Raw genomic sequence first — 15,593 nt, forward strand, 5'->3', positions numbered from 1 at the left:
GGGCTATTGGGAGGATTAAGGGGAATGGCGTATGGTATACACATAGCTTAGGATGCTAATTGGAATCCTGAAAGAAAGAGTCCAGGAAATGGCACTTGGAGGAAACAGCACAGGCTCCGGAATTCTAGAAATCCAAGTCTGAATGCCAGCTCTGAATCCTTATTGGCTGTGTGATATTGAGTAAATCACTTCCCCTCTCTGGGCCTTGCTTTCACCATGTGTAAAGCAGGCATGATAATGCCCTCCTCATGGGGCTGCCATAAGGACCAGAGAAGAAATGACATATTCTATATGTCCTGGCTTGGGGCGGGGGTGGGTCCCCTCTTTGCATTCCAATCTCATCCCCTTTACTCACTGCCCCCAGACTCATGCTTCTCCTTTGGGAGAACCTCCAGCTGCTCATGTGGCTTGCACCTTTCCATTACTCGGGTCTCCCTAACCATCTGGGTTATGTCAACCCCTATGCCCCTCATCACTGCCCATCACACTGCCCTGTCTCTGTCCTTCACAAGCTCTGTCAAAGTCTGTTAATAATCCGTTTATTTGTTAATCGATTCTTTGCTTTCTCTCTGAGGGACTGTCACTGTTGCTGGCCATGTCTCCAGTGCCTAAAAGGGTGCCAGGCATAGAACTCGTACTCAATAATACACAGTGAAAGAATGATGGATGGAGAGCCACTCCTAACGTCACTGAATCCACTTATTTTCTGCGGGGGTGGGGAAGGATGTCAGAATGGGGGAGGGTGGACTGTGTTTGAGGTTCAACCTTCATGGCCTTAGAAGTCCTGAGGCAGTAGGTCTCATCTCTACTTGCAGAGCTAGTAAACACTGGCTTGAGAGTGACCCAAATTCAAGTTCAAGTTCAGTGTCTTCAGAAGCCTTTATTATCAGGACTGTTGCCATAATTTCACTTCCCACTTGAAGATGGGTCCCAAGAGCTTGCACCCTTCAGTGAGACTCAGAAGGCTACCATGGGGGGCCAGAGGCGAAAGCAGAAGCAGAGAAGAGCAAGGGTTTGGGGGTCAGCCTGGGGGATGGGATTCTGCCAGACCCCTAAGAGATTCAACACATTCTGTTTCCTGCACTTGCAGTAAAATCTAAACTCCTTGCCTTGATGTTGGGCAAACCGATCATTCCCTCCATGCCTCAACTGCCTCACCTAGAAAATGGGAATAATACCAGCACCAACACTTAGCCATGAAGGTTGTATAAGACGATCCAAACAACATCGTGTGGCACGTGGCAAGTGTTTGGTGTTGGCTGATGGTGTCACCAACAAGCTCTGATACAGACCTTTACATGGGAGCTTTTCTAAGGGCTGGGCATTGATGCTCATCAGCCCCTTCCCCCCCCCCCCCCCCAAGATCATTTGCAGTCCCTTCACCAGGTTTTTCTCTGAAAGGCTGCCCTTGATATCCATTTTTATTGTTTCTTTAATAAGACATTTACAAGACAAAGTGACAACACTTGCGAATAGTTTTTTTTTTTTTTTTAAAGAAAAGTATAATCGCTCATTAGCCCACGGACTTCCCATTACTCCTTTACTCTTGCATATTATTTTTCAAATCCTTGATGGTCATTTTTACCAGATTTCATGAAGGAAAAAAATACCAGGATGCGGATCCCCCACGTGACTGCCACTAGGCCCTCTACTCCATGCTTCAGCCCCAATATGCTCCCAAGGGACTCTAAGAAGAGAAGGGGCCCTAGGAAGGTCAAAGAGTGGGCACAGAAGAATCCAGGAATCCAGTTACTTAGGGTATGTGGGGTGAAGTTACACACTGGAGTCTTCTGCCCTTTCTAAGGCCAATGTAGGGTGATGCAGAGCCCCTGAACCTCCTGCCTGGAATACCAGCTCCTTTACTAGCCCACCTGGCATGTCTGAGTCTACAATGGACTTGCCTGTCCCGTCACACTTACCAAAGCCAACTCCTACCCACAGCCCTCAGGAACTTACATAATTTGGCTCTGTTCTCTCTCCAACACTCTCTCCTCCCACACCCCTTGAATCCTGCTCCAGCCTTGTTGGCCTCTGTTCTGTGCCTCAAACACATCAAGACATTGCCCTGCATACCGCTTTCGCACTGGCTGTTCCCGCGACCTGGAATGCTCTTCCTCCAGGCCTGTACATGGCTGAGGCCTCCTACCTCTTTGTGTCTCTGTCCCATGTCATCTCTTCAGAGTCTGCCCTGATGACTCTGTCTACAGTTGTATATCTCACCATTCCTGACCCTTAAATTGCTCATCACTCTCTACCCAAACTCCATGTCTATTTGCTTCACGGCACTCAACTTCTTCCAAAATTAGCTGGCTTATTTGTTGCCTTGTTTACTGTCAATCTCTCCCTCCTGCCATGCAATTGCCATAAGGGCAGATCTCATATCTGTTCTCTTCTCTCCACCGCTCTAACTCCTGGAGATAGATTCTGGCACATAGTAGGCGCTCAATAAATCTGGCAAGCAAACGAATGAAAGACTGGACACCTAAGTCAGGCAGTGCCTTGGAGGTGGACAGGAAGGGGCCGCAGCGCCACACTGACCGTGCATCTGGTAGGTGTACGGGCTCTGTCCAGTGGGTGGGGTGCTGAAGCTGGAGCCGTAGCTGAGGAATCCACTCTGGCTGGGGGAATGGTTCAAGCTGTCTTCTGTCTTGATACCTTGGAAGGAGGAAAAAGAGGCACCGGGGACACATGATTAGGATGCTTCCTTGTCACCTGCAGAAGGGCGTCTGAACCAAGAGAGCACACAATTTTATCAGTTTCCAAATCAGGAGCTGCAAACCGGTGGCCTGTGAGGCACAGTTAGCCCATAAACGTATTTTGCTTGGCCTGCATATTTTTAGGGAAAATCTGAAATTAGTTGCTTTTGTTGAAAAACCAGGAGATTTCACCAAATAATCTGGACTTATGGCTTCATTTGAACAGCGAGATGGTCTAGCAACACCATGCCTGCATTCCCATGTGATGACACAGCCTACCCCATAGGTTCCCTGGGGTCACTATAGATACTGCACTGTCTCTGAAACATAAATGTCTGCTTTAAGTGCTGTCTTTTCATTGCAGTTGTACTCTTTTTTTTTCACATGCTAGGACCCTATCAAAAGTAGGAAAGGGAAAGGCAGGTCGAGAGGGACCCATATTGGGGCGCCTGGGTGGCTCAGTTGGTTAAGCATCTGACTTTGGCTCAGGTCATGATCTCGCGGTCTGTGGGTTCGAGCCCCGCATTGGGCTCTGTGCAACAGCTCAGAGCCTGGAGCCTGCTTCGGATTCTGTGTCTCCCTCTCTCTCTGCCCCTCCCCTGCTCATGCTCTGTCTCTCTCTGTGTCAAAAATAAATAAAAACATTAAAAAATTAAAAAAAAAAAGAGGGACCCATATTTTGTATATGCCTCATGCTTCCTGCCTGGCTCTGAGGGTAGTGAGTTTTCAACTCCTACTCTACAGAGTAGGGCCGTGTGTGGTTAGTGTCCATCAAGATTTGGGGGTGAGTGTTAAATGAACCATCCTTCCTCTGTAAAGATGCCCATGCCACTTAATCCTAGGACACACTCTCCACTCTTCTTGTGGGAGGAACCTGCTTCTCCAAAGGCCACAGTTACAAATGTGTCGTTTGCTTCAGCCACAGTCTGACATGCTTCCCCAGAGCACAGGCACCGATTCCATGAGCAGCTGGCTGGAGAAAGGACTGTACGGAGGCAAGCGGCTTGATCCACCGTCAGGAGCCCACAGGTTGTATTTTTATTGAAAATGTGATAAACTCTGCTTATCTCTGTCTACCTAACAGGTGTGAAACAGTATCTCCACGCCGTTTATGTTTACATCTCTTTACTTTTTTAAGCTTATTTATTTATTTTTGAGACAGAGTGAGCGAGAGAGCGAGCATAAGCAGGGGACGGGGCAGACAGGGAGAGAGAGAATCCCAAGAGAGGGAATCTGTGCTGTCTGTGCATAGCCCAACGCGGGGCTCGATCTCATGAACTGTGAGATCATGACCTCAGCTGAAACCAAGAGTTGGACCCTGAACGGACTGAGCCACCCTGGCGTCCCTTTTTATATCTCTTTAAAGGATAGTTCTAGTTCTGGCTCCAGTTTTGTAACAACAGTTCCTTCTTTTTCACCCATTCAGTCTCGCAAATGAAGACAATGCTTCCAAAACATGGAGGAGCAAAGGAAAAGAGAAGCGTCCCTGCTTTCTACCCCCAGGAAGCCCTCCCCAGCACGGAGGATGGTCCACGGTTCTGAGCAACACACAAGGTATCAAAGGGTTCTGTAAGACAGACATGGGGAGTCTATTATATGCTCAGAGTATTGAGTTCTTTCTCCTGGTTCCTGAATTCCCAATGTCACCCACCATCAGATGCCAACACGTTCAGTTCCTGTTGGGGAAGACTTCTGCTTCTTTAAGAGACTGAGATATTCTAGGGTAGACTGAAAAACATGACCAGGTTCTCTTGTCAAGAGGCAGAGTCCATTTTCGTACTTCTAGAATCTCCACTGGCCTTGTAACTTGTTTTGACTGATAGAAGTGGCTGAGTGATGGGAGTTCTGGAGACTGGCTGTCAAGTGCCTTTGAAGCTCCTACCTCCGCCCTCCTCTTTTTTTTTTCTAAAGTCCATTTATTTTGAGAGAGAGAGAGAGCACGAGTGGAGGAGAGGCAGAGAGAGAGAGAGAGAGAGAGAGAGAGAGAGGGAGAGAGAGGGAGAGAGAATCCCAGGCAGGTTCCGTGCAGTCAGCATGAGCCCAATGTGGGGCTTGATCTCACAAACCCTGAGATCATGACCTGAGCCTAAATCAAGAGAGGGATGCTTAACTGATTGAGCCACTCATGCGCCCCAACTCTGCCCTCCTGGAAACCTGACACCAGCACGCTGTGAGCAAGCACAGGATTAAAGGGCAGGTGGAGGGAGCCATGCCAGCCGACCTGCCAGCCAAATGCAGCTTCATGAGAGACCCCAGGGAGACCAGGAGAGAGTCTACCCAGCCAATCCACAGAAGCACCAGAAATAGTTTACCAGTGTTGTTTCAAGTATTAAGTTTGGGGTATAAGAGATAAATGACAGACCCCTGGGTGGCTCAGTTGGTGAAGTGTCTGACTCGATTTTGGCTCAGGTCATGATCTCGTGGTTGTGAGATCGAGCCCTGCGTCAGGCTCCGTGCTGGGTGTGGAGCCTGCTAAGATTCTCTCTCAATCTCTGTCTCCCTCTCTCTCTCCCTCCCCCTCCCCTCTGCCCCTCCCCCCTCAAAAAATAAAAAAATAGACACATGAGTTGTGGCACAATCAAATAATGGAACATGGAATATTACACAGAGTGAAAATGAATGAACTATAGCCACAGGCACAAACAGGGATACATTTCATAAGACATAAGGGTGGGTAGAAAAAGCAAGTGCCAAAAGAATAGAGACTGAAAGAAACAACATATACAAAGTTGTAAAACACGCAAAACAATACTCTACATAGGCCCATGGGCCAAATGGGACTTGATGCCTGTTTTTTGCAAATGAAGTTTTATCGGAACACAGACACATCTGTTCGTTTATGGAGGATGGCTTCTTCTGCATTATAATGGAAGAGCTGCGTGACTGCGATAGACTGTAGGGCGTGCAAAGCTGAAAATCTTTACTATCAGGCTCTTCACAGAAAAACTTTGCTGACCCCTAGTCTACATAAAGAAATGCAGAGGGATGACAAACAGCAACTCCAGGCATGTGGGTGTCTCTGAGAAGAAAGGGAGATGACCTTTTATGCTTTTTATTTCTTACGTTGGATTCCAGCTCGTGGTATTTGTAGTGTTCGTCTTCATGCTTTTACCGATGTCTTAAATGTTGCGTAACAAATCGAGGAAAAACAGATTCAATACCGCTCACCTTCTTCCCTCTAGCTTGCTCAAATGTGTCACTTCCTTGAAGCTATTTGCACAAAAGTAAATAATGCTGTTTGCCAAGGAGCACTGAGAAAGCTTCCTAACAAGATTCAACAAGGTTTGTCCAGACAATGAGCAAACACTGCTTGCTCAGGCACAGGCACAGGTGAAGGAAAATGGCTTTTCACCCTACCTGTCATTGTTCAGTGACATGAACATTCCAGGTGTGTGTGGCAGCCTGGCAAGACCCTGCTGTCTTGATTGAGTATGTCCCTTGGGCCAGCCCTGGGAGCTGATCCCTTCGCAGAGATCAGGGGTTGGCCAATCACGGTCTGTGGGCCAAGTCTGGCCTACCTCCTGTCTGTGTAAATAAAGCTTTATTGGAACACAGAGACACCTGTTAGTTTCCATATCATCCGGCTGCCTTCACACGATGGTGGCGGAGCTGAATGGCTGCGACAGGGACTCTAGGGTCCGCAGAGCCAGAAGGACCATCTGGACCTTTGCAGACAACGGTGGCTGACCTCTGACACAGACAGCCTTGTCTATCTTCACAGTAATGGCGAGGAGACGAGTAGCACCCCCGCTGCCCGAAGGAGGAAACTGAAGGGGCTTGTCCAGTGTGTCAGGACCAGCATGTGGCGGGGGGGGGGGGGGGGGGGGGGGGTGAGCCCAGGACATATGCTTGTACTACCTGCCACGTTGTGTCTGGACACAGGGCCGGTTTTCTCTTTTATGCCGAAAAATAATACGGCTTCGGTTTCCCTGGCTGTCAGCCAGGTGGGGTAGCTTAGGCGGGATTATATCACAAGCCTTCTAGCACAGGAGGGACAGAGGGTTGGAAACAATGCCCACACCTGTGGGCCGAGGACTGTCACAGGCACTAGAGCTCAGTGATGAAGAGACTGGACTCCAGGGCCAGGCTACTTTGGGTCTAATTCCACCGACCAGCTGGGGGACCCTGAGCTGGTTCTTTACCCCCAAGGACACAGAACATTGAGGACTGAGGCGACGGCAGCTCAGCGACGGTGACTATTCCCAACGCCTGGCCTGTTGCCCCAACAGGACCCCCCACTCCTACCCCTAGAATCACCCCCCGTCTATTCAGTCGATACACTGCCCTGCCCCGGGCCACCACCGTCACCCCGCACTCCTCCTCAGTCTCTGACCAGTCTGTCTGCTGCCTTCTTCCTTCCCTCCAATCCAAGCTCCCCCCCGCGGCCGACGCGATCTTGGAAAAAAACCCAGACTGTAGCGTTTAGCCCTCTGCTTATAAACCTGCCAACGAGTTCCCGTTTCGCTCGGAATAAAACCCCAAATCCTTCCCAGGCCTCGCGGGCTCTGCCCGCCTCACCCACCTCATCCCTTACTGTGCTGTGGCTATTGGGCTCCTGGGACTCTCCAAATTCCTTCCATCTCGGGGCCTTCTGACTTCCGACGGGCGGCCCCCCTGCCTGGAGGCTGCCTCAGTTCTTAGGATGCTGAACCAGCTCTTTGTCTAAAAGGCCTCCCCGAAGCTGGAGCCTAGATGAAGCCTTCCTCCCGTTCTCCCTCATGACCGACTTCTCTTCCTCGTATCACAGAGCATCGTTCAAACACGCGAAGATTTGTAAATCTTAAAATGTTTTTCTCCCTTTAGGCCAGGAGGTGCAAACTCAAACGTCTTTGGGGGACAGGCAGATAATTCAAGAGAGCCATGTGGGCTGGGTGAGGAGCATGACAAATTTAGGCTAATGGGCACAGCCTGACTCAGAGTCACCTATTCCTGACACAAAAAAGAATGTGGGCTCAGTGCTGCCGGATCATCTCTCTCTCTCTCTCTCTTTTGAAAGACATTAGAAATATAATTTTTTTTTTTAATTTTAGAGAACAAGTGTGAGGGGGGCACAGGGGTAGAGGTGGAGAGAATCTTTAAATTAAAAAAACTGTTTTAAAGTTTATTCTTGAAAGAGAGAGAGAGAGAGAGAGAGAGAGACAAAGCATGAGCAGGGGAGGGGCAGAAAGAGAGGGAGACACAGAGTTCGAAGCAGGCTTCAGGCTCTAAGCTGTCAGCACACAGCCCGATGTGGATCTCGAACTCCCAAGCCGTGAGATCATGACCTGAGCTGACGTCAGATGCTTAACCGACTGAGCCACCCAGGCACCCCAGAAATATAAATTTTTACACTAGAATTTCGCATTTTAAAATTGGCAATTAATTTATTTTTTGTAAATGTTTATTTCTTTTAATGTTTATTTACTTTTGAGGGAGAGAGAGCGTGCATGCATGTGCATGGGAGAATGTGCATGTGTGTGGGGACGGGTAGAGAGAGAGAGAGGGAGAGAGAACCCCAAGCAAGGTACATTTGGCACAGATCCAGACATGGGGCTCAATCTCACGAGCATGAGATCATGACCTGAGCTGAAATCAAGTTAGACACTTCACCAACTGAGCCACCTAGGTGCTCCTAAAATTAGCAATTAATTTTTTAAATGTTAAGCATGTTTTATAGGTTAAAAGAGATACCCACATTACCCACTGGCCTTTACTTTTCAGCCTCTGTTGCAGACTGTAAGCTCCACAGAGGGCCCATTCTGCTTTGTTGGCCTCTGTGTGCCTAGCACACGACCCAACACTGAGTGAATGAATTAATGAATGAATGAACACAAGAACAGGGCAGAGGTAGAGAGGGAGAAAAGGAAGGGAAAAAAAGGAAAGACTCAGTCTCTGCACTCAAGCCACACCATCGAGTTGGGAAGATGAGATGATACATTCATTTAACAGATGACGAAACCGAGGCCTGGGAAGGTCAGAGGCAGCTGGGCCCAGAAGCCAGGTCTCCTGACTACCTTTCCACTAGGCGTCTGTGGTTTCTACCTGTCCCTTCCTCCTCCGGGGACTACCTTGCCCTACATTCAGTTCGGTTCTCTTGGATGAGCTTGACCTGACTCGTGGTTCCATGGGTGGATATGTGGCCAAATGTGGCCATCCAGAGCATTCTATCTTCTCTGCCCCAGTGTCTCTGCCCCAGTGACTGGGAGTCCAGTCAGAGGAATCCCTGGGATGGTACAGGAAGTCCTGGATGAGAGAAGCTCTCTTTTGGGGGGAGGTACAGCTTGGAACTGCGAGGGCTCTCTTTGACACCACAGTGGGAAAGTCTCAGAATGAAGGTTAACCTTCCAAAGGAAAGCAGAGAGACTGATTCTTCATATCATCACTTGAGTACCTGGATTTAGTCCTGCCTGAAGCTCATACCCTAAGATTGTTCAGCTATGGTTTGCAGTCAACACCCTTATTTCCTTAAGCTAATTAGCACTGGATTTTTGTCATTTGCTACCAAAGAGATTTGGGTTGATACATCAGTTAAGATGGGAAGGACTAGCATGAATATAAGCCATAGGCAGTGTGATAGTTAATTTTATGTGTCACCCTCACTGGGCCACAAGTTGCCCAGACAGTTGGTTAGACATTATCTTGGGTATGTCTGTGTGAGAGTGTCTCTGAAGGAGACTAACATTTGAATCTGTAGACTGAATAAGCAGATTGCCCTCCCTAATGTGGGTGGGCCTCACCTAATCAAGTGAAGACCTGAATAGAATAAAAAGGCTAACTAAGTAAGAGGTGACTCCTTCTATCTGAGTGTTTGACCTGGCACATCAGTCTTTTCCTGTCTTGAGACTGGAGCTGAAAAGTCAGCCCTTCTTGGGTCTTGGGCCCGCCTACTTTTAGACCAGAATTTATACCATTACCCCTCCTTTTCTCTGGCCTTTGGACTCAAATTGGAATGACACCATGGGCTCTCTTGGGTCTCCAGCTTGCCAACCTCAGATCTTGTAACTTCCCAGCCTCCATAACTGGGGGAGCCAGTTCCTATCACCTCTCTCTCTCTCTCTCTCTTTCTCTCAATATATAGATATAGATATAGATATAGATATAGATATAGATATAGATATAGATATAGATATCTCCCTCCCATTGGTTCTGCCTCTCTGGAGAACCCTGACCCGTACAGATGGGGGCAGGTGAGCGGTGGATGCTGGGCCAGGTTCACAGACTCTTTGGTTTGTAGCAATAAGGTTCTGACAGTCACGGTCTGTAGGTCTGTTGTTTTTGCCTTCCCGGCATCCGCTTACTTTCCTTCGCGAGAACCATCTCTCCCTCAGATACAATCCGCACACTTCAGCCTCCTTATCTCTCTCATGTTCACCTTCTTGACTAGCTTGAAGCATTGTCACGTGACCCAATTTGGGCCAACGAGGGCTGCTAGGGATTCTGGTGGGGCCGCTGGGAAAGATGGGCTCTCCTTCCACTGGCTGTGCTGAGCTAAAAGGATGCCAACCCGGAGGGACGGGCACCATTTTGCTGCCACGTGGGAAAAACCCGTGTGGGATTAAAGCCAACGCAGAGGAAAACATCCGAATCTGGAGCGAGCTGTGGTACACCTGACCTCCCCCGAGCACCCGGGTCCGGCCGTACTTGAAGTTAGCTCTATCTCTAGATTTCCCCGTATGAGAGTCATTACATTTTCATTTTTCCTAACCTGGCTGGGGTTAAGTTTCTTACTCTTGCAAGCAAAAGAGGCCTTGATAGAATCTGTCAAACTAGAACCGTATTTAAATGTGTCTGTCCTTCCCCTCTATTCCCATTCCAAAATGAGGCTGGCGGCATTTATCATTTTGCATTTAACGGAAGCAGCAGGACAGAAGAAAGACCACAACGTTGGGGACCCCAGGGGGAAAGCGAGGGCTTGGTCTGGTACTCACTGTAAGAAGGGATTCCATAGGCTTGTGCCGGAGGTGGGTAAGTGGTATAAGGGGCAGCTGGCTGGACCCCTGCACTGTACTGTGTCTGGCCGTAGGCTGCCATGGCCGTGGGAGGCTGGCTGTGCAGGACACGTGGACAAGATCTGCATGGAAAAAGAGAAGATTACATCTCCGAAGCCAGGCTACCATCCCATCCCCCTTATCTTGGTGTCACCGCTACCATTTTCCTTTGGGTATTTAACTCCTTCCAGGGCAGAGACAACTTAGGCGTTCATCAAATCCCATTTCATTTTCCTCTTCCTGGGCACCAGGAAGGTTTTATTTCTTGCGTGCCTTGCAGTCAGAGTCGACCACGTGACTGGATTCTGCCCCGTAGAATATATGAGCCATGCCCAGGTCTGGCCAATAAAACCATCCCCTGCGACCCTCCTGCCTGCCCTCTCTCCTCTGTTGGCAGCAAGTGTCAGGGTTGAGACATCAGAGCTACGGTACGGATATCTCCTGGATCCTGAGTCAGCGTGTAGAGGAGAGATGCCCCGGAGAGTTTCACCGAATCTGCACGGAACTTTGAGTAAGAAACAAGCCTTTGTTGTGTGAAGTCACTGGGCCCACACCACTGACTACTGCAGCACAGCCTATCTGTCCTATCCTCTCTGTCCTAACTCAGACACCATCTCAGTTGATTGCAGCTGGGACAGGGCTGTCAATCAAGATGTGCTGCTCTTAGCCAAGGGGTGGGCTCGTGACGGAATTCATCCAATCAGATCCTGTCCTGGGAATTTAAATCTTGGGCTGAATAGTTCATTCCAGCAGCTACACTCTGAAGAGCCTGACTTTTCGTTCCTTCCTATTGCTCGGATCCCAGAAGCTGTCCTTTTCTTGGTCTTTCTCAAGGCCTGATTATTCCACTCTCACTTACACAGGGAGCTGTTCCAGATTTTCCAGATAGGTCCTTTTGGGCTAACATCAGCAGCAGTCCATATTCTGTTACATGCAACCCAAGAACACAAATGGATTCTGCACTCCATGGTGAGTAACAGGTTCCATGAAGGCCTGGGATTTAAAGGGCCACTTACTAGGACATCTGTAATATAATGAATGAGTGCTTCCCAATCACTGTGCTCTTACCACAGGCTCGAAATGTGTCACACAGGCCCGATACGTGCATTATATCTCATCAGATGCTCACATCAACTCTCTGGGGTAGGGGGGGTTCTTGTAACTCCCATTTTCAAGAAGAGGAAACCAAAGCCCCGAGACCTGAGGTCACAGCTAGAAAGTGGGGGATCTAGAATTTCAACTCGGGAATCTGACTCCAGGGTTCACAATTACAACCACAAAACTGCATCTCTTCTCACTTAGAGACTGAGATTGGCCCAGCCCTGCAGGCAGCAATAAGTCACATCGGGGGGGGGGGGGGTTATTCTAGCAGAAGGGGACAAGATGGTGGCCCAGGGGCCATACGCAGTCCATGGATCCCTGAGTATAATTTCTTTGGCTCGTGCAGTTATTTATTTTTTTAATCTGAATTCATTGCCAATAGTTTCAAACCAGGAGGTTTCTCTTTTCCCGTCTCCCCTCCTCCCCCCCGCCCCCAACACCTACAAAGCCTAGGTCTGCACTCCTGTGTGGCTTTACCAACCAATTTGAGTAGTGGCCACATCTTGAACCACCACACTCTGTCTATAACAGCCCCCACCGGGTCCACCTCCTTTAGTGATAAAAACAGCTAAAAATCCTTGTGCCCGTTATGTGCCAGGCACCTTCCTAATTCCTTTATGTAGACTGGCTCATTTAAACCTCATACAACTACAACGACCCTGGAGGTAGTTACGATCCTTATCCCCATTTTACAGATAAGAAAACAGAGGCAGAGAGAGAACTAACATACTAGGATTGCACAGCTGATGCAGACTTTGAACCCGGTTCCAGAGGCTGCACCCTTAACCACTTCACTGGGCCAGTCTCTTTCTTCAGCTCACACACGGGGACACTAGGGCCTTCTGCACCCGACATCCTGTACCTACCTGCTCTAACCAGCCTATTTTCCAGTAGATGTTAATGAGATCCCCAACTCTGGACTGGATTCCATTTTGGTTACATCATCTTATTTACTTAAAAAAATTTGTTTGAAATGTTACTAGAGAGAAAGAGAGAGAGAGAGAGAGAGAGAGAGTGCGCACGCGCAAGCGAGAGGGGAAGGGGCAGAGAGACAGAGACAGAATCTGAAGCAGGCTCCAGGCTCTGAGCTGTGAGCTGTCAGCACAGGGCCCAAGGCGGGGCTCGCACTCATGAACCGTGAGCTCATGACCTGAACCGAACTCGGATTCTTAACTGACTGAGCCACTCAGGTACCCCTGGTTACATCACGTTAGTTACAATCTCTTCCTTTCCCCAATTCCTTCTATGTAAGAAGCCTCCCAGCAGGTGTGAGATGGGTACAAAGGTTTATGGAATTACAAAAAGATGTTCTCCTGCCTTCCTTTCCTTTTGACTTCTACGCTGATAAAGGGTTGGGGAACTCGTTCCAAAGTGCGTGAGGAACTCACTGGACTTGGAGACGCCAGAACCAGTCCTGGAGGGCGTTTCAGCTGCCAACATTCTCGGTGTCTGTCGCGCCTGAGCATGAGTCCCGAGAGTCGGGACTCAGGGCTGAGCATAGAACCTTATCTGAACCTGCTCCCAAGTTACACCTGTCCTTCGATCTAGAAGGTGGAAATTCCAGGCGATCAACTCTGGCTTCCCATCAGAACCCCTTTCTCCCTTGCGGATTAATCTGGGGCTACGGTGAAAACCTAGAGAAAGAGGAGTGGAACTCTCCAACTCCACGGCCTTAAAGAAGAGTTCAGGTGGATCGAACAGACCTCTGTTGCTACTAACAATCCCCAAAACGTCTGCAAGGAAAGGAAGGCTGAGAAAGTGTGTTCCTTCCAAACGGTTTCTCCAGTGTTGTCAAGGGAGGTGCGTGTCGGCATATGGAGGAGCTGACCCTCTAGGCCGAGGGCACCTTGACCACCGAGGGCTCTCCGGAAGCCGTGGCCATCAGGGAGCTCACTCTGCCCTTCACACACCTCTGGTGCCATACTGATGCTGCCCGTCCACCTGAGGGGGTCTCTGCCCTACTGGCCTGTCTCCTCCACTCGCCGGGCAGAGGAGAGAAGGCAAGAGGGGGGCAGGGACAGCAGGAAAGGGAGGGAAGGCGGGGACAGAGTAGAGGAGGGAGAGTGAAAAGGAGGGAGAGGAAAGGAAGGAGGAAGGGGAGGGAAACGGAAGGAAGGACGGACAAAAAGAACAAAGAGAAGAAGGGAGGAAGTAAGAGCCAACACTCGACACTCGGCTCCAGGCTTCATTCTAAGGCCTTTTAACGTGTTTTAACTCATTTCAAGGGGGCGGGCGTCGTGACGGTCTCCCCCTTTTCCAGATGGGGAGACCGGGGCCTGGGAGGTGGAGTCATGTGCTCCGGGTGGCTCAGCTGGTAAGTGCTGGTGCTGGGATTCCTCTCTGGGGATTCAGCCCCGCAAGGAGGGGAAAGGTAGGGAGGCAGAGGAGGCGGGCAAGGGTGCTCACCTTGCGAAGAGCGGAGACACGCTCGGAGGGGCCGATGCGGTGACGCCTGGAGGGAAAAGAAAAATTGGAGAGGCTTTAGCTGTCGGAGTGATGATCCACTAAAGCTGTGACTTTAGCTGCTCACCCGAGTGGGAAGAACCTTGGAGAATTGCTTTCTCAACCACAAAAGCTCATTCGAGGCACAACGTCTTAGCGTTTCCTCCTCAAAACCCCTCTCTGGGTGAGTTTCATCTCCGGATACTGACTGAAGGACCACACGTAAAGAGTCCATAACATCTTGAAACATCGGGGTAGAACCCTTCCCCTTACCCAGTGCGCGGATGGGGACACCGAGGCCAAAGGGACACAAAGAACACGCGTGAGCTAGGCCCCATAACTAGACAGCAGCGCAAACTGGGACCTGGACCAGGTTTCCTGACTCCCAGGCTGCTGCCATTTCCACTCCTGGATGGAGAACTACCCCGTTCCCTGCCTCAACGGCACAGCCCCGAGAACCCATGAATGGCAGATACCAGTTGGCTCTGATTGGCCAACATCCGTTTCCCTTCTCCTGATGACGTCATCTTGACGTTCTTCCTCTCCCCCCCCCACCACCCAGTTTCAGCCCATGGGGTTCAGGTGGGGCTGGCCCCAGCACTTAGGGGAAGCCACACGCTGACGCATCTCCTAGGCTCCAGGTAGAGTGTGCAGCAGGAAGACAGAAGGGGCCTGAGCTCCTGATTCAACGGTGCCCCTCGGCACACGGCATCCAGCCATCAGTGGGAGACAATAAGGCAAGAGGTGACGAAAAGGTGACGGAATTCAGCTGAAGAGAGATATTTTCAAGAAGCCAATTTTACACGTGGACAGTCCACTGGGGACCACGTTATGTCGTCTCTAACAGGAAAACTCAACGTCCTCACCGTGACGCCCAGGCCAATACTAGACTGCGTGCCTACTGATCGCACCAACCTCCCCACTCACACTCCCCGGTGCGTAGGGCAGTGCCTACGTACTGGGGTACGCGGCTGGAGCGTCCCTGTGCCTCCTGAGACATGCTCTCAGGTCCCCAGAACTCTGAGCCTCTCTCAGCCCCGGACTGGAGGCTCAGAACTTGCAATTCCAACTCTACCACTTGGTATCAACGAGACCTGGGGGAAGCCTGCCCAGAGTCTCTGGACCTCAGTGTCCCCAGCTGTGAAATGGGGGGAAACTGATCTCACAAGGATGCGTGAAGACGAAGACACAAGAGGATGATGCTGATGAGGTCCGTCATTTACCCCGTGCTTGTTACCCTCCAAGCTCTAAGCGTGTTACTCGGATGCGTTATTGTTAATCCTCAGAATCACCCCACGAGGAGTGTTCTATTCATACCCCCGTGTCGCAGGCGAAGATCTGGAGGCACAGACAGTTTAACTAACTCACCCAAGGCCACAGGGGTCAT

General features: G+C 49.9%; 1 protein-coding gene across 1 annotated transcript in view; it reads right to left on the minus strand.

The window, feature by feature from the left end:
- The window catches only part of EYA2 (EYA transcriptional coactivator and phosphatase 2), a 262,198-nt gene that overhangs the window by 152,015 nt on the left and 94,590 nt on the right, over positions 1–15,593 (minus strand). The window contains exons 3-5 of the mRNA XM_027070259.2: positions 14,171–14,216; positions 10,604–10,746; positions 2,539–2,655 (exon numbers count right to left, since the gene is read on the minus strand). Of these exons, the coding sequence (XP_026926060.1) occupies positions 2,539–2,655; positions 10,604–10,746; positions 14,171–14,216 (306 nt within the window). The remainder of the gene's footprint in view (positions 1–2,538; positions 2,656–10,603; positions 10,747–14,170; positions 14,217–15,593) is intronic.

Source organism: Acinonyx jubatus, chromosome A3 (genome assembly GCF_027475565.1).
Source record: "Acinonyx jubatus isolate Ajub_Pintada_27869175 chromosome A3, VMU_Ajub_asm_v1.0, whole genome shotgun sequence".
NCBI classification, from domain to species: Eukaryota; Metazoa; Chordata; class Mammalia; order Carnivora; family Felidae; genus Acinonyx; species Acinonyx jubatus.